Consider the following 24438-nt stretch of genomic DNA (forward strand, 5'->3'; position numbering starts at 1 on the left):
GGGGGGGGGGGGAGGAGAGCCTCCCGCTGGTCGGCCTCCCCCCCAAATCCCCATTGCGCACGCCGCGTGGCAGCGCTCAACGTCTTTAATCGCGCTGAGTAGACCCGGGCAGCAGACTTGAACCCCTTCCAGGTCACACTGGAACTCGGCTGCGACGTAACAGCGGTTGGTTCGAAGATGGAACTTTGAGTTTTTAAATCCAAACTGCCTGATCTAGCAGTTTCCCGAAACAAACATAATTGTTAACTACGCTGTCGAACAGCAAGTACCGCCACACAGGAGCGTACACGGAGGGTAAGGACATGTTCTTCTGGTTTGCACAGATTGAGAAGTCCCGTCCGACGTGATTTTGATTTAAGACAAAAAATCGGTACATTAAATAAATCACAGGATTGCCCTTTCGAAGTCCGTTATCACGAAGTCTTCCATAATCGTGCCAGTAGAAGTGTTTCGAGTAGATATTTCGGTTACGCTCAATACGTTTCAAACAAATGGTGCCCACGGGAGTAATTAGAAAAAAATACTCCCACTTTGAACCAGTGCCACGTTTGGCATGTCCCTGAGTAAGAGAATAAAAAACTCACAAACGTATCTGGAGCATAGCGGCAACGTTTTCAGATCTCTGGTGCGACCTTTCCGTGGACTAAGTGTGTATGACTGCCATTGTAGCGCCAAATGCGACTTTAGAGTGACTCTTTCGCAAGTGAAACCAAGAAGTAAGATGCATCGGAAGAAATAATGAAATGTATCTCCATCCGACCAGTGAGAAGCCAAACAAAAGATTTCGAAACTGCTGTGAACCCCTTGAAACGGAAGGCAGACAACGTATTTTGTATTTCTTATGTGATCCTACTGTAGATTCCAGAAAGAGCCTGGACACATTATGCCATGCACTGGCCTGATCACTTTTGGGGCCAACCGATGAAATTTATTCTGCAGGAAGTATGGAATGCTGGACAAACCTCTCTGTGGATACTGAGAAAGGGGTACACCACTCACTCGTGATTAGGGTTGCGACCTGACAAATATTTCACCAGCCTGCTGGGTATTTTTATGCAAATGCAGGTTAAAAATAATGGGGGAAAACCCGTCAGAATTCATAATTTTCCTGTTCCAATATAAACCCACAGCACCAAATACATAAACAGTGTTTTTGAGGCTAACGTTTTCATAAATGGTTTTTAAAAGAAGCCTCCTTGGAAAAAGCACCATGTTACATTGAACATGAGCACAATGGTTTAATTGCACTCTTGTTCTAGTTGTAAAATCCACATGAGTGCGACTCCTGTTGTGCTTTTGTATGGGTTTGTTATGATTTAGGTTAACATTGAGCGCGTATCGAGGTGATGGGTACTCGTGTGACGGGGTTGACATTTATTCAAAATGTTGGGGAAAGTGGTTTGAAATGTGGTTGGTCATATATGTTGCTGGAATATTATATACTTTGACATGATAGACTGTACTTAAAACAAAGTTTGTAAGATACCTTCTCGTCTTCACCATTATTTCACGGATGTTCCTGATTTTTTTTACACGGACGACGAGCGGGCACGAATCAATGTAATTGCTTGTTGAAGAATTATTTCGGGATTGAGCAGTTTTAATGATGTATCTGCATTGCTGTTTCCTGACATTGTGTGGTGCTCATTGGCTGCATTGACTAATTGCGGAGTGCGTATTGGCCCCTTGTGTATTTCCGGACAGGGTCAAGACTGATTTTCATATGGCTGGGTCTGAACTGGGGTGGCAAAGTGAGCTAAAGAAAGATGATGGATTTAACCCAGATCTAATAGTTTCAGCACTCCGTCTCTCCTTGTTTGCTAAATTTGGAAATAAACCAATTGCAGCTCCATTTCTTACACTAAGCATTACATGACATGAATATGGATAAGTACAGCCTTATTATATCCTAGTATTAACGTTTGAAGATGGGCAAAAAATCCACTACAAAGTGTCTAACCGAGTAAAGTACATCATGTTGGCTCACTACCGCAGTTAATAAATAGGAGTCCTAACCAATGCCACCGAATAACATTATTCTTTGTTTGGGGTAAGACAAGGTATTTTCCAGTGCTTTTTATTTCCATTGGAGCAGGTAAAAGTTTTGAAATACCTGCCTTTTCTGCAAAAAATGCTTCAAGCTCTGTCCTCAAGACTTTGTAATTTGTAAAAATAAATACATGTTGGAAACATTAAATCCGTTCGACAGCTCGAGTTACTGTTTGGGGACTTTATAAAGTTTTTCCAACATGATAAATTGTTGACCGGAAAGACTCCATGTATACTATCAGATATCAACCATAATCTGTATTGACATATCTGCAAAGACCATCGCGCTTGAGGAGGGACTGGTAATGGCATTTGTCAGTTATCACTCTCTTCACTCCATAGTGATCAACATCCTTTTCTGTTGCCAGCAGCAAGAGCTGACACTGTTCCAGATTGCATGAAACTTTCAATTAAAAACTGTTTGCATTGGGCAACAAACTGGAATTAAGCAATTAAAATTGAACTTTAATTGCCATGTAAGACTATCCATTTGGCAGATTTTCAACTGGATATTACATGGCAATTGCTCAGGAGAACCTTTTGTTCTACTGAACAGTGAGAACAGGACTTAAATTAGAGCTACTATTGTTTGCTGCCGGAGTCATTTTTGTAATCTGATTTGCTTTTTGGGAAGAGAACCCTTTATATTGTAATGTCAATATCTTTTGGGTACATTTACTTTAGAGAGCATATAAACAGTTGCCTTCACAATTGTTCTGCTATTTCTTGGATTTCAGTCTTCTACTTTAAATCTGTAGTGTGCAAATTTCCAACATATTTTTTGGTTAATCTTTTAATGAGCAGGTCTCTGACCACTACAACAAACAAGATGTCCATCATATTTTTGCCTTTGCTTATGCACTTTAGCTTGTACCAGCACACACCATTCTCTAGGCCTTAAACCCAATCATCGAGTAGACCTTTTCTTAATATCTTCTGATAATCTTTGGATAACACAGACTGAACTTAATTGTTGTCTCAGCTCACTTTTCATTGTTTAGTCTAGAAAATTCTGGATTGATTCATTCAAGAATTCAACAATCGTCCCAATATTTCAATTGAAACAATTTAATATATTTGTAATCTGTATTTAAACATTTTTAAAAGTGTTTTACGCCGGTTTGATATTTTTGTCCTTTTAAAGTCTTTTTCCATTGATAAGGATGGGTTAAATAGTCCTCAATTTTCTCTTCCATCCTCTTAATTGCAGCATGTTTCTCAATCTTGGATCATTAAATAAGTTACAATGTAGTTTTCACGTGGGCATCAGATTGACAAACTCCTTGACTAGGGGTCTTTGTTTCACTATTGAAAGCATCTGTCCTTTAAGTGAAATAATGTGTTTTATTGGACTAATGTTTGTTACACTTTTACTATGCTGAATTCTTCTCACTAAAGTGCAGTGTCGAATTCCTTTCCACTCAAACATTAACTTCCTCTGATATCCTCTCCAAACTATCAACGTTATCTGCATTGTTGTGCAGCTGTCTTAGTACACCCTGTCCCCCATTACTCACATGTAAGGGATCAGCAGCACACCAGAGCATCTTTTCTACTGTAAAAAGCAAACGTGTCCAGAGTAACCAGTAAGGTTGAGCACTTAACATAGCTTGTTTCCTTCCATTTTCCCACATTTCTTATGAGCTAATTTAAGATTCTGCATCTATTGTTAGACTGGTTTCAAGCAATGCAATTAGTCACAGTTCCTACATACATCTTTTAGTCTTATGTGGAAGAACCTAAGGGCATCCTCTGCCTGACTGCATCCTTAATTTGCTCTGTTTTGTCACGTAAACATCTGTGGTCAACCATATTTTGGTTTAATGCTTACTGGTATTTTCCTCCTCCCAGGAATTTTCAGCAGCTGGAAGTGAAATGGAGAGAATTGAAGTCTAAATAAAGAACCCCTTTTTTGTGTTAATCAGTGAAGGTGATTTTGTTATGTTTCGTGTCCCTTTTCCCAGACAATCATGTAAGTCACTTCCGAATAGTGTTTGGCAGGACCTTCAGGGATCTTTCTTTTGTACTTGGGTTTACCCCAATTGTCTCTACACCTCATCGGAGTTCTGAGGGGCCTGATGTATATACCGGGAATTAAGAAGTTACATTAGTCTCGGCAGAGAAGCAGGAATAGCTCCAATGAGAGGGCTATTAGTGGATATATGTGGTGCTTGTGACCTTTACAATATTGAATGTCGACTGTATCTGTCAAAATGCAGTCTTTTTTTAAATTTGTTTTTATTGGCATTTGTAGCATAAAAAATTAACAATTATATTCAGCAAGACAATCTGCAAGTAGTAATCGGTCTACAGGCCTTAGATGTTACGACGTTCCATATCATATACAGCATATATTGTAAGTCACAAGTCTCTTTAAAGGCAATTAATGAATGTGCTGTACAAGAATGGACCTCTTGTGTTTGTGACGTAACATTTGTATGCGCAAGTGAATATACATGATATTACGGAGGTCTTGAAATCCTGTGTAGCGTCAAGATCTGCATAAAAGTAGTACAGTGTGACGCCAAGACTACCAAATGCAAATTGCATTGTTTGAAATTTACTTATGAAGTTATTCATTTTTACATTTGGCAATGAAAGATGGTGGGTAATGCGAATTTGTTGTGAATCTAATCACTTGCAAGATTACATTATCATGTGAGTCAACTGATGGATTAGACATGAAAATGTAAGAGTTACTGGAGGGTTACACCAGGACTGTACAAACTAGGAATTCAGTATTGGAATAATGTGCCAAACCACAGCATGTATGAGGAATTCACTCCTTGTTCGCCCACTTAAAACCCTTGCTGATCTGCATGTGCCACAGTTTAATTTGAGCTGAAGTGATTGTTTAGTGTTTCTTTAAAGGGGAACCTTGCAATGGTTCAGCCCTAAGTTGTCCGTCTGGGTGGGAAGTGTAGACCTTTGTCGTCTGTAGGTAAATCCACTCTCAAGGGCATCATCACACAACTTTCCTAGGTACCTTGCTTCCTCAGAGCCAGCTGTATATTCCTAGGCTGCTTACTCCTGAGGCTCAGCTGGGAGGTTTTTAAAATTGTACGCTGCACTTTGTACTTTGATCATCCATTGCTCGCTCCTGAGGCTCTGCCGCGAGATTTCCTAGGTCACGCTGCACTTTTGTAATTTTAAATATTATTTCTGCTATTTGATTTTAAACTACTGTTCATTTTAACGGAGGGCTTACCTGAAGGAGGACCGATCATTGACTGCGGATTTCGGGGCACTGCCGGTCACGATGTATTAGTCCTGGGCATAGCGGGGCCGCCATTTTGGGGAGGCTCGGGCGGCAGCGCTCTAGTTGCTCGCCCAGATACTCCATAAAAGAATTATGACCCAAGCGTGCAGCGGGCGCGCCAATGGCGTCCCAAAGGTGAGCTCGTCTGCACCTGGACCGGGCCGAGGGCCACGACCCCTGCTACTTCTAGCTCAGATAATCTATCTATTATTAAAGCGATACAAAAGGGGATGATGGACGGAGCGTTTGAACAAATCAAACCCCCCCCCCCCCCCCCCAGTCAACTGATCTGGGTTTAATCCATCACCATTCTTTAGTTCACTCAGCCACCCCAGTTCAGACATGGCTATATGCAAATCAGTCTGACCCTGTGCCTTATGGGAACAGTCCAGCCCGAACTGCCAAGCCATGTCTTCCCTGGACCGGAAACAAGCATCCTGGGACCGGTTTCGGATTCATAATACTCATCAGCCAGGCTATCTTGAATCCAGTGGCAAAGTGAACAAGGGACTCACGTCTGAGTATACCCTGCCACACTTAGGGCGAACAAAGCGATACAAAAGGGGATGATGGACGGAGCGTTTGAACAAATCAAACACTCACCCCCAGTCAACTGATCTGGGTTTAATCATCACCATTCTTTAGTTCTATCTATTATTGCCTATACTAGAAGTGGGCTACTACGACTGAATAACGTGGGTAAGAGTCCAGAGTGCCCTTGTCTTTCTTTATATGAAAATTCTACAGACAACCCAACGTTTTGCCCTCATTGTAACATCACCCTCCCAAAGCCCATGTTTAGTAGAGTAAGGAATAAGACACTGAAGGAAACAGGTGTTCGGAGGAACAACCCTACACAGAGCATAAAAGGGATTCTTTTAAATGCTCGATCTTTGGTTAAACATAGGGCGGAATGCGCTGCCCTGATTGAAGATCTAGGGGCTAAAGTGGCATTTATTACCGAAGCCTGGATGGATGAAGCATCCGGACCCGACATTGTAGAGGCATCACCACCTGGCTTCCTATGTCATACTGTCAACAGGCAGGGTAAGAAAGGAGGGGGGCTGGCAGTAATCTATCATTACTCCATTAAAACTGTGTTCAAAACAATCACTAATGGGGGATGTGAAGCCTTGAGCTTCTCCCTCTTCCTCCCACATAAGGAAAATTTTAGGAGAGTTTTGCTATATCGGCCACCAGGACTGCGGAAACCTTTTACCGACTTGGTGTGTAATCTGATGGAGGAAGGTATAAGCGACAGATCCTTCTCCATATTGGGCGACTTCAACTTCCATCTGGAAGACCCTGTAGATTCAGATACAAAGGAACTACTTGATCTCATGAATGGACTTGACCTCTTACAAATAGTTAAAGGAGCCACCCACACAGCGGGACATACGCTTGATGGGATTTTTTCAAACTATCCACAGCTATCGGTGATGGATGTGTACCTGGTAGTTTGGTCGGATCATTCGGCCATTCTATTTGAGATAGCCTGTGCAGAGAATCAGAATAAGGCGAAAACAGCCACAAAAGCTAGCTATTCACGCGCATGGAATAAGATTGAAGCTAAGGAACTGTCAGACCTCCTGGAATCTACCTTTCCTTCTCTAGGGGGCGAGGTGGATACAGCCATCACTAGTTTTAATGATTGGATAAACAAAGCTTGTGATAAGCTCGCCCCCAAAAAGCGTTGTGACGGTAAAAGGACCTAACCTTCTGCCCCTTGGTATACCCCTAATTTAAAGGTTCCGAAATGCATTTGCAAATACTCTGAACGGGAATGGTGGAAGGGCTAAAAGGCCGAGGACAAAATTAAACATAAAGATAGTTTACAGGCATATAAGCAATTGTTGCTTACAGCTAAGCAAGAGTACTTCGCGAGCCAAATTAAATTAGCTGAAAACTCAGCAAAGGAACTCTTTAAAATTGTCTGTCAACTGGCCAATCCTCATTCGTCAAAAGTAGTAGAGAGTCAGGAACTATGTGACAAAATTGCTAAGCATTTCGTAGACAGTCGAAGTTATTTTTTCAACTTTCATTATTGCCAACAATGGTCCCTCTTATGAATCAGATGGGGACATAAATCTAATCCCGCAAAGTCAACATGCATTGATGGAATTCCCTGCTATGGCTAACACTGATACGGCTACACTTTTGCAAAATTTGAAATCTGGCTATCCTTATGACCCCTGTCCTGTCAAAATAGCCAAACTGATTCCTCATGTATTTACATCAGCACTGACTCCCCTTTTTAGGTTTCGCCCTGGCCGTAGCAACTGCGTAGCAGTTGCTCCGCCCAGGGCGAAATCTTATGTCCTACATATGGGGCTTTGGTCCCGCCTCTGTCTTCCATTGGCTAGCTCCATAAATGGAGGCTAGCCATTGGAAGAGATTGGCTGTCAATCACGCTTTCCCCGTGAAAACGTGATTCGGGGGCGTTTCTGGGTCTTTTTTTTAAGCCCCGCCCCTTTTTGCTGTGTGTCCCGGGCCGCGCTGTGATTGGCTGCCTGCCCGGGACACCCCCTTGACGTCATTCCCCTTGCCGCGCTGTGATTGGCTGCCGGCCCGGGTCCTGACTTGTTTTACTTCGAGGCAGGCGCACACATATAATTTTCTTTTTAACATGTTAATTTAAAGTATTTGCTAATAATTGCGTCCGTTTATTTGTTCATTTAAAGTATTTGCTACTAAATGGGTTGAGCCGAAGACAAGGCTCTAACACTGGTCCACAACTCCCCAGTCGGCAGCTCTCACAACTGAACCATCAGCTCTCCCTCGAAAGCAGCATACCGTTCTCTCTACATGCTTGATCCAGTGGTAAATGGCTGTTGTCTTTAACGTGTGCTTTTTACAATGAAGACGTCTTAACTTTCTTTCCTGATACACACATCAGCCCGATGGCATCTGATGAAGTTTTTCCGGAGCCATGCTTTGCTTTAACCCCTCGGTGCAATACAGGCAGGCTTGTTGTAGAACGAAAGTGGGCGTGACCTATGCCCCTCTCTCACAGTGGCCGCCATTGGTGCTGGGGAAGCAGGTTCGAGTCTCGGTGGAGACGCGCAAGCATCCTGTGATTTTGGGCAAATCACGTTATCTCCCGTGCCTAACACAATAATGTGCCTGTCTTGTCTGGAAGGCAACTGGTGCTCATGTAAAGCACTCTGACATCTTCGTGGCAAGATTGGGCTAGATAAAACTGGAAATAACAGCTGCAGCCAGCCCTAAGAGTGAGCAGCCCAGGCGCAGTTCAGGCGGGGGACAGCCACAAGAACACTATGTGGCTTAAAATCGTGCATCTCACACTGGAAGAGGGTCTACAGGAGCCTCGTGGAGTGCGGGGGTGTGGGGAAATGCTTGTTTAATAACTAGGCGCTGTCCACCTCAGTGTTTGATTCCCCTCTGCCTGAAACCCCCCCTTATATCCGGAGCTCCCTGAAACCATCCCACTCCTCCCAGCTGGCGCCTCAACACCCACGGAGCCCCGTGCCCGATCGTCTGCCTGGGGATGCCCTATCTGGACTTATGGAGATCTCGGAGCTGTGCCTCTCGGACCCTCTGGGCTACCACAACCAGTGAGTACCTCCCATTGTGCTGAGCGCCGCAGGTTGAAGGGTGGGTGCAGACACAAGCTGGTACCACGATATAGTACATAGCAATAAGAGGGATATGGAGCTAAGGCAGCTGTACTCGTTTCTGCACTTTTTTATTTAGCGCCAACATGCCCAGAAGAAATTGGGACGCTTTACGTAAGCAACAGTTACATTAGCACTAGGACATATTTCTTTTTTAGGTACAGGGAGATTAACTGATTCGCCCAGAATCACAGGATGTTGATCCGACGCCGATACTTCAACTTGGTTTCCCAGCGCCAAAGTCGGCAGCTCTGACCTTTAAGCCACATCATCATTGCCTCACAGAGCAAGTGGGAACATTTGTTAAGCGCTACACTAGACCGAACAATATCCAGGCACTTTTGGACTGAACTCAATTTGGCGTTGGTCTAGGACTAGGCAGAGTTTAACACTGGAGGATTTAGCCCTTGTCTCAATGATTCCTGGTCAGCCGCTTGAATCTTGTGGTTTATTCTTATGAACTATATGCTACTTCTATTAAAAGTGATGAAATAAGAAAATGAGTTATTGACCAGCATAGTTGAGGTTTTTCTCTATGAATTATGGACTTTACTTTTTATTTTATTGATTTGGTTTGTAAAATGCTTTTGACATTTTACTACTTAGTCGCTCAAGGTCTTCCAGACTTAAGTGGACTTCTCATGTGAAATCCGCTGCTGATGTGAGCTTGTAAACTCCAGAGATTGTTTTAGGTATCAGTCTCGAAAAATCCTAAAACTGTTAAAAGGCCTGCAGGTCTAGTGACTTAAATAATCTACTAGACCTAATTGGAATGCTCTTGACCCATAAACTAGTTTCAAATGATGTGTTCCTGGGCAAATATTAATTCACTAAGCCACCATTTTCTTCATTATCAGGTGAGTGCATCTCCAAATACGTGAGGGGGTTGAGGGATAAAGTACTTTGAATTGCTGTTAGTAAATGCAGACTAGGGTAGAGTACGGATAATTTAAAAATGGTGATAGGAAGGAAATAATAAGGATCATCTTTGAGTGATGTTTACTGTAGGCCCGTGGGATTTTTGGAACATAGCCAACTATAGAGGCATTTCAAAGACTATTTCTGCTATGGATCGTTACAAATTTGTGGTGGGCATAGCTCCAACCGATTTGTGTCCCTCTCACAGCAGCTTTACAAAGGGCAAGTAGTCTGCAATTGCAGAAGAAATAGGATGGTAGCATTGGTGTCTGTTACTGCACAGCGCTGCAGAGGCAGTATCAATATGTTTTCATAGTTTTTTTTTACACACTGAAGTGTGCTTTCTTTCTTAGAGGTACAAATGGTTGTTATAAATACTTCAGGATGCAAGTGCGAAAATGCGCTGCATCGTTAAATACTTAAAAGGGCCCAAAGGCGAAACCGATTGCATTGCAAATGCTTGTTAATAGGGTACTGGGGGAGGGCAGTTTCCCAGTATATTGGAAGACGGCTTCCTTGATTCCACTGCTAAAAAAACTAAATTTGGATTCTACAGATGTCCCTAACTTTAGGCCTATCTCTCCCCTACCTTTCCCAGCAAAAATGCTGGAAAAATGGATAAATAGACATCTGAGCAGCTACTTGTATGAGGCTGAGGTACTTGATTGTACTCAATATGGCTTTCGGGAGGGTCACAGTACTGGAACTGCTCTCATAAAATCTACTGATGAGATTAGGAAAACGCTAGATCAGGGGGGTAAAGCAGCAATGATTATGCTTGACCTCTCCGCAGCGTTTGACACGGTTCATCACGCTCTGTTGATGGACCGTTTTTCAGCCTGCGGATTAAAAAAATTCTGCCTGGAAGGTTTTAAAATCATTCCTTGCTGCACGTAGGCAGATAGTAGCCCTTGGAGACTTCTGCTCAACTCCTTTTCATCTGCCTTGTGGGGTCCCTCAGGGCTCATCACCAAGTCCAACTTTATTCAATGTGTATGTATCATCCCTGGCCCCACTGATAAGATCTTACGGGTTCCAGCTTACATCTTATGCGGATGATACACAGATAGTGGTATCCCTCTTTCCCGGACTAGAAGGGGCGTTTAGCCACAAATTACATGATTGTATGGAAGCAGTTGGATCTTGGATGGCCAGTAATTGTCTGAAATTAAACTCAGACAAGACTGAGGTCATCCTATTTGGTAATTTCATTAATATTTGGACCCCAAAATGCTGGCCAGACTCCCTGGGACCTCTACCTGTTCCCTCTACACAGGTGAAAAACCTGGGTGTTTATCTGGATGAGAAACTTGATATGAGGAAACAAATCAATGCTGTGGTTTCTTCTACGATGTTCACCATTAGAACCACTAAGAAAATTCTCGCTTTCTTACCCAAGGAGAGTCGGCAGACTGTGGTCACGGCACTTGTCATGTCAAGACTTGATTATTGCAGCTGCCTCTATCTAAACATCCAAGAGAGGCTGTTGCAGAGGCTTCAGCTGCTGCAGAATACTGCTGCCAGGCTGATTTCCGGCTTACCTAAATGTTCCCCCATCTCTAGTGAGATTTGTTAACTTCATTGGTTACCGGTTAGACAACGGATACATTTTAAATCTTTGTGCCTTGTCTTTAGGTCACTTCATAATCAGGGTCCACACTATCTTCAGGACCGATTTCAATTGTATTTACCATCTAGAACTCTGCGCTAATCAGCTAAGAAATGAGTAAGAGTACCACCAGTGAAAAAGGCTTGGTGGGGTGGTAAGAGCTTTGTGGTAGGTGCAGCGAGACTTTGGAACCAGCTCCCCGTTCATCTGAGGAGCTGTACTGAATTACTCCCCTTCGGAAAAATGCTTAAAACTTGGTTGTTTTAGAACCTCTCTTTGATCCAGCAACCCACTTCTGCTAGAGATAGCAGATAGCGCCAGGACACCTTCGGGTAACAGATGCGCTTTACAAATTAATTAACATAACATGTAATTAATTCTAATATGCATTTTTAGCAGGTGTAAGAAAATAACTAATTTCAGCATCTGCCATGTTGTGTCCACCCCTACTGTGACCAATTCCGATTATGAATGGGCTTCTTTAATGTAAGCCGCCAGCACAGAATGTAGCTTTACCACATAATGGCGACCTAGCAGTGTTAATATTGAATTGAGCTAAACACCCCTAGTTTATAATTATGCTAATCTTTTTTCTAAATGCGTCCTAATTTCAGGAAAGAATGTCGATTATTGATGGGGTAAAAGTTCTGACAAGTAAATGTCTCGTTCCTACAGCTTGCCTTTCACTTCAGCAGATGCCTTCCCTAGTATTTCATGCTTTGCTGACACTACTTGTAGGTCTCCATCAGTCGGCCTAGCAACCCCACTGAAAGTGAAGAAATATTCTTTGTACCATGACCATCTCTTGGCTGTTTTCATCTTCCATTTAGTCTGTCTTGCTGAAAGGTTAACCTGAAACTCTTCTGATGAGGTGTCCTGCCCCAATATATCACCAAAATATCCACAACAGAATATCGTTGGGTCAAAATAGTGTGGCAAAAATATTGATAAAATATTGTGAATGTAAGTGTATATCGGTAAATGTAGGTTTACTAAACAAGTGTACCAATATATAATCTTCAAGGACCCACAATGTTTTTGTCCTTTGTTATATCATACAACTGCTGTCACTCACTTGGTTTGGAATAGCTCTATTTCAGCATGTCAATTTAATCATGACTGTCCTGTATCTACGTTTAGTCTGCCTAACTCATGATGTGCAGTCACAACTTTTGTCCTTAATAATAAACTTTTTTCCCAAACCTCTCCCACTTAACTGCGCTTTGGATGTAACTTGGTTTGCTAATTCTGACAGCATACATTTTTCAGCCATGCGCCCAATAAGATATGTCTATGCCACCTAAGATGTGTTCCAATGCCTGTTGCACATGTACCACTGTAATAGCAGCTAGCACTCCTATGTGGCTCAAAACAGCCAGCAAAGGGATTGCAATCCCAGAAGCTGGAGGACTGACTTCAGTGGCCCTTCAGTATGTACATGTCACTCTTAGACTTAGGGTTAGAACCTTACAACAAAGTCTATTGATTTTAAGTGTATTGCGATTAGTGATATGCCAAGCCACCCTTCTTTATCAAATGTAATTTGGTTATTCACTTGCACGTCAAGGGATTAGAATGGACTGCTGCTAAAATGAACCCTTGGAAGACACAAGTTAAAATAAGGAGTGGTATGCCAAACACTGCGAGGTTCAAAAACTGGGAACCCACAAAGTGACTTCAACTGAGAGTGGAAGAATTGCGGTAAATGAAGGGGTGCCACAAACACATGGTTGGCAGAAGTGATCTTAACAATATCATGGGATGAGTGAAAACCCCGGAGGAGCTAGAACCTAAACTGTGTCTCCAACATTTGCACAACTGGTCCTGTCTGCCCAGACTAGGATTGCAGTGGAGCAAGATTTGAGGGAAGCGGGTGAAGGAAAAGAGCAACAGAATAGTGCACCCATGTCACAGTAGAATCAAAAAGATAGCTAAATCAAATACGCTGTGGTTAAAAGGAGCAGCAGCTAGCCTACAATTAGGACACTTCTGAGGAATACTTTTCATTGCATGTGGAAGTTTTTCAGATGATACTGGGAAGAGCATCTTTGCTATGGTTTGTGCCTTTCCTTGACATCCAAAAGATCAATGTTTACTCCTACAATCACTTAGCGAAGGCTTGAAAATGATCCTACTCATGGCCTTTGTTTTAGATACAAGGAGCAGAAGGTAGCTTGAATGGAGACACGTCTCAATGAGTTAGTGAGTTTTGAAGTTTGATTTTTTTTTCCCCAAACCTTCCCACTGCCCTGTCCTATTTTAATCTTTCTTGTGGAGTGTGTCCATAGTTATTCGTGCCACTGTTACTGTCTTGGGAGGCTGAGTTTAGTCTGTCGTATTTGTATATTGTGCTTGCATACTTAGGCTACATCCAGTGTGAGCTGTACAGAGAAGTGTGGCCTAGGTAGCAGGCACCAGCTTCTCTGCACAAGAAAAAAAACGTTTAGTTGTAAAGTTTCATTATTTTATAGGGCATGAAGCCGAATTACAGATCAAGCATTAAATCTTGAACTGATCTTAAGTTGCATAGACAACAGGTTGGCTCACCAGAAAGTCGCTCTGCGATGCAATAGGCTTTCTGCTAAGAAACCCCTGAGAAAATTAAAGGCTGTGTTTACCAGCTGGCTTACAATATCTGTGGCATCATTCTTTTCTGGCTTACTTCTAGCAATTTACGATTTCTCTTGTCAACTGACTCCCATGCTGGACTGCTGGTCCAAAAAAAGCCTGCCTTTTTTCTTTCCCCCCTCACTAGAGACTTATGAACTACTGATTCACAAACTCCACTCATGAAAATTTCCAATCGGAACCTCCTGTGTTCAAAGGTTGCAAAACACTACCATGCTATGAAGGCTGGGCCCAAGTAGGCTCACTCATCCTTCTCCATCCTTGCGCTGCTTTATAAACTTTTTACCTGCTAATGCATTTCAAATGTTCCACGTCTTAAAGAAGCTCAAGCCAGCATCTCACGGGCAGAGTCAGTCACAACCGTGGTACAGCCTCTGGTTCTGTCATACATAGAGCCATCTTACAATCTGCTGCACAATACAAAGAAGGGTGTATTTGCTATAATGACCTGCACATCAATTTACGTTCTCTTAATCAAGTCCACTTCCACCACAGTTTCAAGATCAACACATTCAATATTGAGTAGGGACGCATACTCACCGGAGTTAGCCGTGAGGGGACAGGCCATCTATCACCATCTGTGGGGGCCATCATCGTGACCCAGCACCGCTACTCTATGCCAGTCCTAGCTCTCCCTCCATTGCCTGCACTCGGAGGGGGAGCAGGTTGTCGGGTGCACACGCGAGGCCCAGAACTACGTTACCCAGAGGGCCTCACGCGTCACGCTATCAGTGACGTCGGCGCAGAGCGCCAGGAGACCACAAAACCGGGCAGGCTCTCCCGCAGCGCGGGACGCATACTCACCGGAGTTAGCCGTGAGGGGAACGGCCATCTGTCACCATCTGTGGGTGCCATCATCGTGAGCCAGCACCGCTACTCTACGCCAGTCCCTACCTCTCCCTCCATTGCCTGCACTCGGAGGAGGATCAGGTTGTCGGGTGCACATGCGAGGCCCAGGTCTACGTTACCCAGAGGGCCTTGCGCGTCGTGCTATCAATGATGTCGGCGCAGAGCGCCGGGAGACCTCAAAACCGGGCAGGCTCTTCCGCAGCGCGGAACGCGCGCGGGCGTGCCCCAGCGCTGCCCGGCCCCGTCCGTGCCCGATAGCGGCAGGAAGATGCTGGGCTGGGCACCCTCCCTAACATCTGTACTATATGCCCATGACAAAAAAAAGTACTGTTTAACATCTTAAATTGGGTATATTGTTTTAACCACAACCCCATATCTCTAGAGCTCGGACGCATGATTGCCCATCCAAAAAGTTTATATTGTGTAGCCATATCTTGATTAGTCTGTTTAGTGGGTCAATTATTTAGCTGCAGCATACCTGTCATAAATTTGTGAAATGGGTTTGTGTGGAAAAGAAGCAAGTGGCACCCGTGCCAAAACCAAACCCACTTCAATTGACCGGATGTTGGTGAAAGCCCTGGGTGCCGTCGCCACAGAAATAGAAAGGACAGAGACGACTATCCATAACTCCAAACCTTGATCTAGTGACCCCGACACATAGCCCTACTGTAGATACAGAGGTAACACCTATAGAGCTTCCAAACGCCCCAATAGTAGAACTAGAGTCTACCATAGTCACCTGAGGTCGTTACTAGGAAGCAACCGGGCAGAAGTAATAGTTAGGACAAAGCGCAAAGTAAAACCACCAGTTGGACGGAAAAAACAACAAGAAGTTCCCATTTCAGTAGAAGGGCCCAGGGATGATAACACCGCACGGGCGTCTAATGATTATACTAACTAACAGCCTGGGTGGGTGTCATCACTGGTGAATCTACACATTCAAGTGAGGGCTATCATCAAGGAGGAACTTTGTCATCTAATGGAAAGGATAGATGGGCTATCTGTTAGGGTGGACCATTTCCTAAAACCTAAAGAGACAAATGAGTCTATTCCCAATTTAGAATACCGAGCATGCCAGCAGGCTAATGGGGATAATCACTTGGCCGACCCGGTTACAATAGCTATAGAACAAATCCCCACTATAAGTCAGGCTAACGCCCAACAGGTCAGGAGGCTGAATGATTTCGTAACTCCTCCGGCACAAGCAAGCGCAGTGAATACTAGTCGACCAATGCTCACAACAAAATAGGGAAGCCCAGAAATCTCCAAGAAAGGATGCCCAAGGAACTGGTTTAGCTTTGGCCCATAAAAATAAAACTTATGGTCCACCAAATATCAATCTCCCACCGGCCTCAACTCATTATGTAGTGGTGCTTGCAGGGGCACCGGCCGTAAGAGAGGGTCTGTCGGAATCCCACCAAGAACTGAAGAATAAATGTGTTAACTGGCTAGTGAATAACCGCAACCAGGGGTATGAGATTTCGGATGAGATCCTAACTAGTAGGGTGGGTTGGATAGGTGAGCGAAGCAAAGACATACCAGGGGAATGCATATAATTAATTTTATGAATCCTAAGAGCACAAAGCATTTTAGCAACCGAGTACGGGAGGAACTCTGGTAGCATTTTACCACTTCATTTAAGTTACTTCTATCCTCCAAACAGACCACGAAAATTCAATTATTACCAGAGGATGGGTAGGAGACCTTTATCTACAAACTATACACCACTCACACGAGAAGCACATTGGATTACCCATCCTTGTTTTAATATCCCGACAGGTAACAGATTTAGCCCATTAGACGGGGTGGACTGACTAAATGGAGATGCACCTTGCAATAAGGAGAGTAACCCCCCTTCACCTCAGGAGCGATGGACTAAGTGTAGTCGAGCATATTCTCGTAACAGGGACGGTCTAGCTAGTAGAAGCATGAGCGGCTCCACTAGCATCAGTAGTACTACCCCTAGCGGAGTATGTGCCCAGTGGGAAAATCCTGAATCTCATCCAACTACAAGGTCCATACCAGCGTGACAACTTCCCCACCGAAGTCACCTATTATAATGTCGCCCAAAACTCCCCCACAAGACAGACAAGTAACTAAGATTTTGTCTTGGAATGTGGCAGGTATTAAAAACAAACTGGGTGACCCTGACTGGGGGTCTTTCATCAGTCAACATGAGCTTTGCATGTTCCAAGAGACTTGGGCTTGTGAGGAGGTAACTAACCCTGGTTATGCTACCTTTAGCATCCCAGCCACAACAGGTGGTGTAGGGAGACCGTCTGGGGTGCTTATGACCTGTATAGGGATCCACCTAGGTTGCAAGGCTGTACAACTTGAAACAGGCTCCTTGGACCTTCTATGTGTCCAACTACAGTTTTGCTCTAAGCCTCCCGTTACTCTAATTAATAGTATAGACCGACCCCTAGGGGTAAAGAATCTAACACGGTAGAGGCCTTATCTACATTTTTATGCCTTATAGACCCAAATCAAACGGTTATTGTTGGCGGGGACTTTAATTGCCAGTTTGAGCCCCTTGAGGGCTGGTCACTTGAAAACATAGGGGATGAGGATCTTTCTGGCAATTCCATAATCAAGATGTCCACTAGTGAAAAATTGGTCCCCCTTAGCAATCCAGATGAACTGCCTTGTTTTAAGACACTCATTAAGAGCGTGTAATGGGAGATCATGCTCTGATTTATCTAACGGCTATACCTTCTATAGCAAGAAACGTGGGTATATATTAGATTATATTTTAATTGATACAAACTCCTGGGACAGGATGATTAATTTTAATATTACTACACGAGTGGACAGTGATCATCATGCCCTAATAATGGAAATAAAAGCCTTCAATCCTCAAAATACTCCCATAGCTGACCCTATCGACCTTGGCTTAACCACTTCAAGCTGTAGGAGGAAAGTGCGGTGGACCAGTTTCCTCCAATCACAGGATAAGATGAGTAATTTGTATGAAGCGCTTATTCCTGTTTGAAGAGGCAACAGTATTACAGCAAAGCAGTGCGGTCCTAGATTTGGGAGCAGTTGATACAAACTATAGCAAACTAAGGGATGTATAATTTGCCTTCTTTTACCCTAATGCTGCCCCTAGACCGAGCAGGCCCCCTAGTCACCCTTGGTACAACAGCGAATGTCGTAGGGCCAAAAAGGCACTTGTGGTATCTATCAAAGGTAAAAATTACCCCCTTATTAAAACCACAAGAAAGTCATACAAAGCAACGGTCCAAAAAGCTAAACAGCGATGGGAAAGGGAAAACTGGGATTCACTCAAAACGGCCTTGGGGGATAGAGATATGAGGACGTTTTGGAGTATTGTTAACACAGGTGCTCCTACCCCCAATCCGCAATAGAATCAAACCTGGACGAAGAGGTATGGCGGGTGCCCTTCGAAACCCTCTATGCCGATGAAAAGGACTTTGAGGGATCCTCAACTGCCCGGCCCCCTATGGAATTGGCACTGGCCTGGATTGGCACTGAAAGAAGCCCAGAACATGAAGTATACCCAGGTAGTAGCCTAAGTATATTTATAACCCTAAAGGAGACTGAGGGCGCATTGCTAAAAATAGCACCAGGTAAAGCCCCAGGTCTGGATAAGATTCCTGGGGACCTATATAGGAGTCAACCAGCCATCTGGACCCCGTATTTTTGTGGACTTTTTAATGCTATAATACAGGGCATGAAGATACCATCCAGCTGGCTGGGAGCGGAGATAATTCCAATTTTCAAAAAAGGATCCCCACTCTTGCCAACAAACTATAGACCTATAAGCCTAATAGACATATCCCAAAAACTATTTGCGAGGGTCTTGCTAGCCAGGCTACAATCCTGGATGGAAGAAAAAGGGGTACTGTCCCCCCTCAAAGTGGGGTTCAGGGAAAAGATAACCCTGGACCAAGTACCAAGACTACAGCTCTTGTACTGGAAGACCGTCTGCCTTCAGGGGGGTAGCTTATACCTAATTTTTGTAGACCTGAGGTCGGCATTAGACCTGGTGCCACTGGAAAAGCTATGGTATATTCTTATCGAGATGTGGGTCCCGGTATATCTGATCCAACTTCTTAAGAGATTGCATGAAGATAACTATGCCCCAATAAGATTTGGAAAGGATGGAAAACTCACAGCTCCAATAATTAAAAGTGGTGTACGGCAGGGATGCGTCTTAGCACCGACGCTATTTAGTCTTTATATTAATGGGCTGATCGATGAACTGGCAACTGTGAAAGACCTTGATGCCCCTAAGCTAGAGTCCCGCCGAATTTCAGCAATGATGTTTGCTGATGACACTCTTTTGGCTTCAAAATCACCCATGGGGATTCAGAGGGTCCTAGATAAATTTGAGCTGTTCTGTAAGGAAATGTTTAGATATACATTTTCAGAAAACTAAATACATGGCGTCCAACAGCTCAAAAAGCTCTCGTCCTAACCCTTAATTAAATGGGAAACCCTTGGAAAGAGTTTCATCCTTCATTTATCTGGGTCTCACCATTACTGAAAATCTGGATTGGGGGGGGGGATCATATCACTGAGTACACTAAAATTAGCTCAATCGACAGGTGGCATAATGAAGGTCTTTAGTAGATCAAGTAAGTGAACACTTTGCCCAGCTCTAGAAATCTATAAGGCCCAAGCGCGAGGGGGCGCATTATATGGCGCCGAGTTATGGGGTCATTCCAAACTAGGTTCCCTTCTAAAAGTAGAAAATCAATTCAGTTGTACAGATTACCAACGAGTACCTCATTGATTCCGTTACGATTAGATTCAGGTTTGATGGCGATAGCAGACACTTCGAGTCTAAGACCTATATTGTATTGGCGTCGCCTTTGGTCCACTCCTGAACTACTGACATACAGGGAGGAGTTATTGGAGGTTATGTCAGCCCAGGCTGCAGTTACACTTCCTTGGTTTGTACACATAAAATCTCTACTGACCAATATGGGCCTGGGTGATTGTTGGACGGAGCCAGATCGTGCCTGCCCCCAAACCACAAGGAAGCAAATTAAGACCCAGCATGAAGAATATAGAAGGGCTCAACTACATTCTTGCCCCAAGACGGGCATAATATCCTTAGCCTTCCTGGAAGTTAAGGATGTTGCCCGCTTTGAGTCAATACTAGACCTGATTTCACCGGTGGAGGCAAGAAAGCTTTTCCTACAATTTAGGTTTGGGGTCCTTCCGCTCCGTTATACGGTAAAGTGGAGCAAGGACCAAAAGGTACAGTGCCCCGCCTGTCGTTTCACTGACTAATCAGTGCAGCATGTTTTTTGGCTGCCCCGGCTATCACAAGGCTCGGAAACGCTGGTTGGTCCAGATCTGCAGAAACATTGGCAGCAGGCACTATCTGGAGGCATTTCGGATACTGAAATCTGATCTTAGCATCCCAATCGTGTTTTCAGTCTCCAGATTCTTGTTTTCCATGTGGTGCACTGGAAGGGCTCTACTGAAATTATCTTATGAGGCCTAGGGCATGTAGCAACGATTTTAATGTAATTTTTTTTAACAATTGTATAAACCACGATCAAGTTTTTATTGTGCCATGGTTTTAATTCCCCCTACAGATTACTCCTGTTTTTTAACTATTTATTCATTTATTGTATCATGCACTTCCCGATATGTAATTGTATAGCTCGTCTGCTTATAGTATCCCTATTGACTAGCCTTTTATTCACGAGGTTTGAAGACAGTTGGAATGCATTTTTTAATGTCTCAGCTTGATATTTGTGAGCAATGTTGTATATGATTTTAGGAGTTGCACTTTTTTAGGTCGTACTGACCGAAATAAAGTTTTTCTGAACTGAATATTGAGTGCAACTTTGGTGTTTGATGCGCATCCACCTAGAGCATCCACAAAGACCTCCTGCCCAGCAAGAATTGTTGCAGAGAGTCAATACCAAGAATAGTACACCAGTGCACATCATATATAGTCACTTTTATCCTTTGCGCAATTTAGCACTCTTTATCGACTCTATCATTATGATAGTCGATTCCGAGAAAGAACAGTGATGGATAAGGAGTGCTAAATTGCGCAAAGGATTAAAGTGCAAAGGATAAAAGTGACTATATATGATGCGCACTGGTGTACTATTCTTGTTACAATCTGCTACACACCTGGCCAAGGGAGTGAAAAATCATTCTGCACCACACTTCTTAAGCAATCTTCACTGGCCAGAATTAATTTAAAACTTTATTGCTGCACGCATGTAGCAACTTGCCTAAGTCTCCCATCCAGTCTAAGAAGCACAGTTCACAAGCAAATGGACTGTTTATTGAAATTCCTATTACAAAAAAAAAATCTAAAACCTTCATACTTTGTCTTGACGAGGATCCAGAACGTGGAACTGCCTCACTAAAACAGATGCCGTCCAAACATCTAGCTTTTTTAAGACGCTAAAAACTCTACCCGGAACCATAAAATAATGGGTAGTTTTCCTTTAGTACCTTTTATCAATACAGCTCCTCTGCATTTTAGCGGGTTCTATGTAGTCTGTTTTATTTGAAACACTCAGCTGCCCATGTAGACCTGTGGGTAAGCCCACGTTCTATAAATGTGTTGCCCTCTAACTTTTTGCGGTGCCCCATAAACCACTAAGCGCTTAGACCTCACCATCCTTCAGTTACCGTAGAAGCAGAACCATCCGAGAACTGCTAAGGCTATCCCCCACTCTTCAGCTAACTTGACAGTCTGATTAAAATTGTAAATGTCACTTTTTGGACACATTGCTAGAGTGTAAAAGAAGGTTTCCTTTAAAGTGTATTCAGCACAATGCAATCAGAATCTCCTGCGCCTTCTGTATACGACGGAAATTCAGTTCTTAATCCGGCATCAAACTAATTTGAGAACATGATGAGCTGTACACCCAAATCCCTTGTATCAAACGTATGCAAGATGAAAATGGAGCAGCATTTATAGAGCGCATGGCTACCTGTGGGCATTCCAGCGCTGGAGAGTTACTGAAGCTTCCGAGAATCATTTAGGGAAGAGCCATGTTTTCAGCAACTGTGCACTGGTACATATATTTCTTGTTGGAGATCACACTGACAAGGAAAGTATGATTTAATTTATTTGGAACGGAAGCTAGTCTTGTAAAGCAAAGCTTTTTAATTCTCCAAGGAGGAGATTTTCACATTAGGAGGCAGGTCCAGCATTGAATACTCATTATGAACTGAGGGAGAAGATATCTTCATAAGAACTAAATGCTTCTCATTTGGTGTACCGTTTACTCCACTAAGTTTTACTTTTACTGGGTTACAGACTTAAATCTTCAAAGATGGTCTGAGCTAAACAATTTTCGGTCTGCTTGAAATTATTCCTCTAAATGTGGCCATCATAACTACTAGCCGCCTTTCCTATTGCTTCTTCCTATCAACCAAGATGTTGTAGAGCTTGCGTGAGGACCAAAGGTGGATATTTCATGTTTCTCTTTCTTCTCTAGGGCTGTTACGAAGTTGCTGGAGGAACTGGTTTACTTTGTGGCAGCTGGAACTATTTCTGCTCAAGACGTGCTGGAAGTTGTCGTCAACAAACCAAACCGAGAGCGACAGAAGCTGATGAGGGAACAAAATATCCTCAAGCAGGTAAGGGCTTTGTTTGCACATTATTGAAAGGAGCAGTGCATTGTGCAACTATGTTTCCTGGCCTGAACTTTAGTCGGACATCTTAATTTTGTAAAAACAATGTACCTACTACGTTAAAACTGGTAGATGTGACTACTTGGAATGTTTTTACTCTACCTCAGTCATGAAGTTATCCAGGCTCATTAGTTAGTCCTTATGGATCATTGTTTATTGCAGCACTTGCTTTAGCTAGGGTGCCAGTCTGCCTTTGATCGAAGCCGACGGCAGCTTCCAGCTTATCAGAATAATAGAGTGCTGGCCCTTATCAAGGAGTCCCACGCGGACACATTAATTTGTGCATATTGACTACCAGATTGACCACGACTTTACACCACGGACAGAGCTTGCACACAGCTCTCACGGAACACCAGGGGGAACTTGGATCCTTCCCCCCCCCCAGTCTTCAAATTACATTTTTTGCCCTGAAGAAGTTTATTGTATATGAACAAAACGCGTTGGCTGGTATCTTTTATTGTTGGAAATTCATGAAAAATAAAGGATCTACTGAGACAATATAACGAGACTTAAATGACTTAATGAAGTAGTGCACCACTCCAACCTTTTTGGTTCACATTATGCAAAGGAGCAGTGCATTGTGCAACTATGTTTCCTGGCCTGAACTGTAGTCTGACATCTTAATTTTGTAAGAACAATGTACCTACCACGTTAAAACTGGTAGATGTGACTACTTGAGATGTTTTTACTCTACGTCAGTCATGAAGTTATCCAGGCTCATTAGTTATTCCTTATGGATCATTGTTAATTGTAGCACTTCCTTTTGCTGGGGTGCCAGTTTTCACATCTTGCACCTAATGTTATGTTATGTTATTTTTATTTATACAGCGCACAGCTGCCCCAGCGATGGGGCGTCCTGGCGCTTTGACAAGGCAGACACAACACAACACCGAAAGAGAAAAAGAGAGGGCACAGGAAACAACCTAAAAACTAAACAAAGAAGGTTTTGATGGCGCGCCTAAACTGAAGGTCATCAATAGCCTAATGAAAGGGGATGTACTGTAAACGTGAGCCACAACAGTTATGTTTAATAGAATTGACCTTGATTTGAGACTAGTTCTGGAAGATCATTCCAGTGGCTAGGACCATGTAAGACTGACAGCGCCCCTCCCTCTAATATTTAGGTAGGAGTAAGTTTTTGTTGGTCCACTAGAGGATCTAAACTAGTGAATCCTTCCTGGATGGCCTGTAATCAAGCCTCTCGTTCATAGACCTCTGTGTACCATGTGGAGAAGCAAAACGTACATTTTATTACCATTTAACTTGGTGTACCTTGTTAGGTTTTCCATTAAGTGATCCTGGCTCCTTTGGCTTCTTCTTTAACGCCTTTCTTCATATTTTCGTTGTCTGGATGACTAGCCACCAATCTTCAGTGCGCATGTGGAATGGTCCTTGGAATGTTTTTACAAAATTACCTAATCCTTTTTTATTGATAAATATTCTGCATTTAACTCTAGTATAATTAACAAATTTTTTTTGTGGTTTTTAAAAGACATTTTAGGGCACGTTTCCATTTTTTGTAACTTAGCACTGTACACACACTGGTAATAGCAAATGTTGCTCTTGCCCAGTTGAATTGTTCTAGTTTTAAAAATGCTGGAAGGAAGGCTGGGTCTGCTTTGTCTGTGTGCATACTCGTGCCCTCCTGATCACTGCATTTGTAAACATCGAGCATTAACTCACAGTATCTGTTGCCTCTTTGCCCCATAGTTTTCGATGTCTTTGCATTTCCAAAGCTTGCAATTCTCCATTTTATTTTCATGGAAAACGATTGTACTACTGGCAACCCTACTTTAAACAGGACAAGGACCCAGCTAATCTAGTCCCCTTTCTATCGTCTGGCTTGA

At 43.2% G+C, this 24438-nt stretch overlaps 1 protein-coding gene across 1 annotated transcript in view; it reads left to right on the plus strand.

The window, feature by feature from the left end:
* ITPR1 (inositol 1,4,5-trisphosphate receptor type 1) overlaps positions 1–24438 on the plus strand; it is a 1533308-nt gene that overhangs the window by 625192 nt on the left and 883678 nt on the right. Inside the window, exon 14 of the mRNA XM_078661662.1 lies at positions 22396–22537. Within this exon, the coding sequence (XP_078517788.1) occupies positions 22396–22537 (142 nt within the window). The remainder of the gene's footprint in view (positions 1–22395; positions 22538–24438) is intronic.

Source organism: Lissotriton helveticus, chromosome 9 (assembly GCF_964261635.1).
Source record: "Lissotriton helveticus chromosome 9, aLisHel1.1, whole genome shotgun sequence".
Classification (NCBI taxonomy): domain Eukaryota; kingdom Metazoa; phylum Chordata; class Amphibia; order Caudata; family Salamandridae; genus Lissotriton; species Lissotriton helveticus.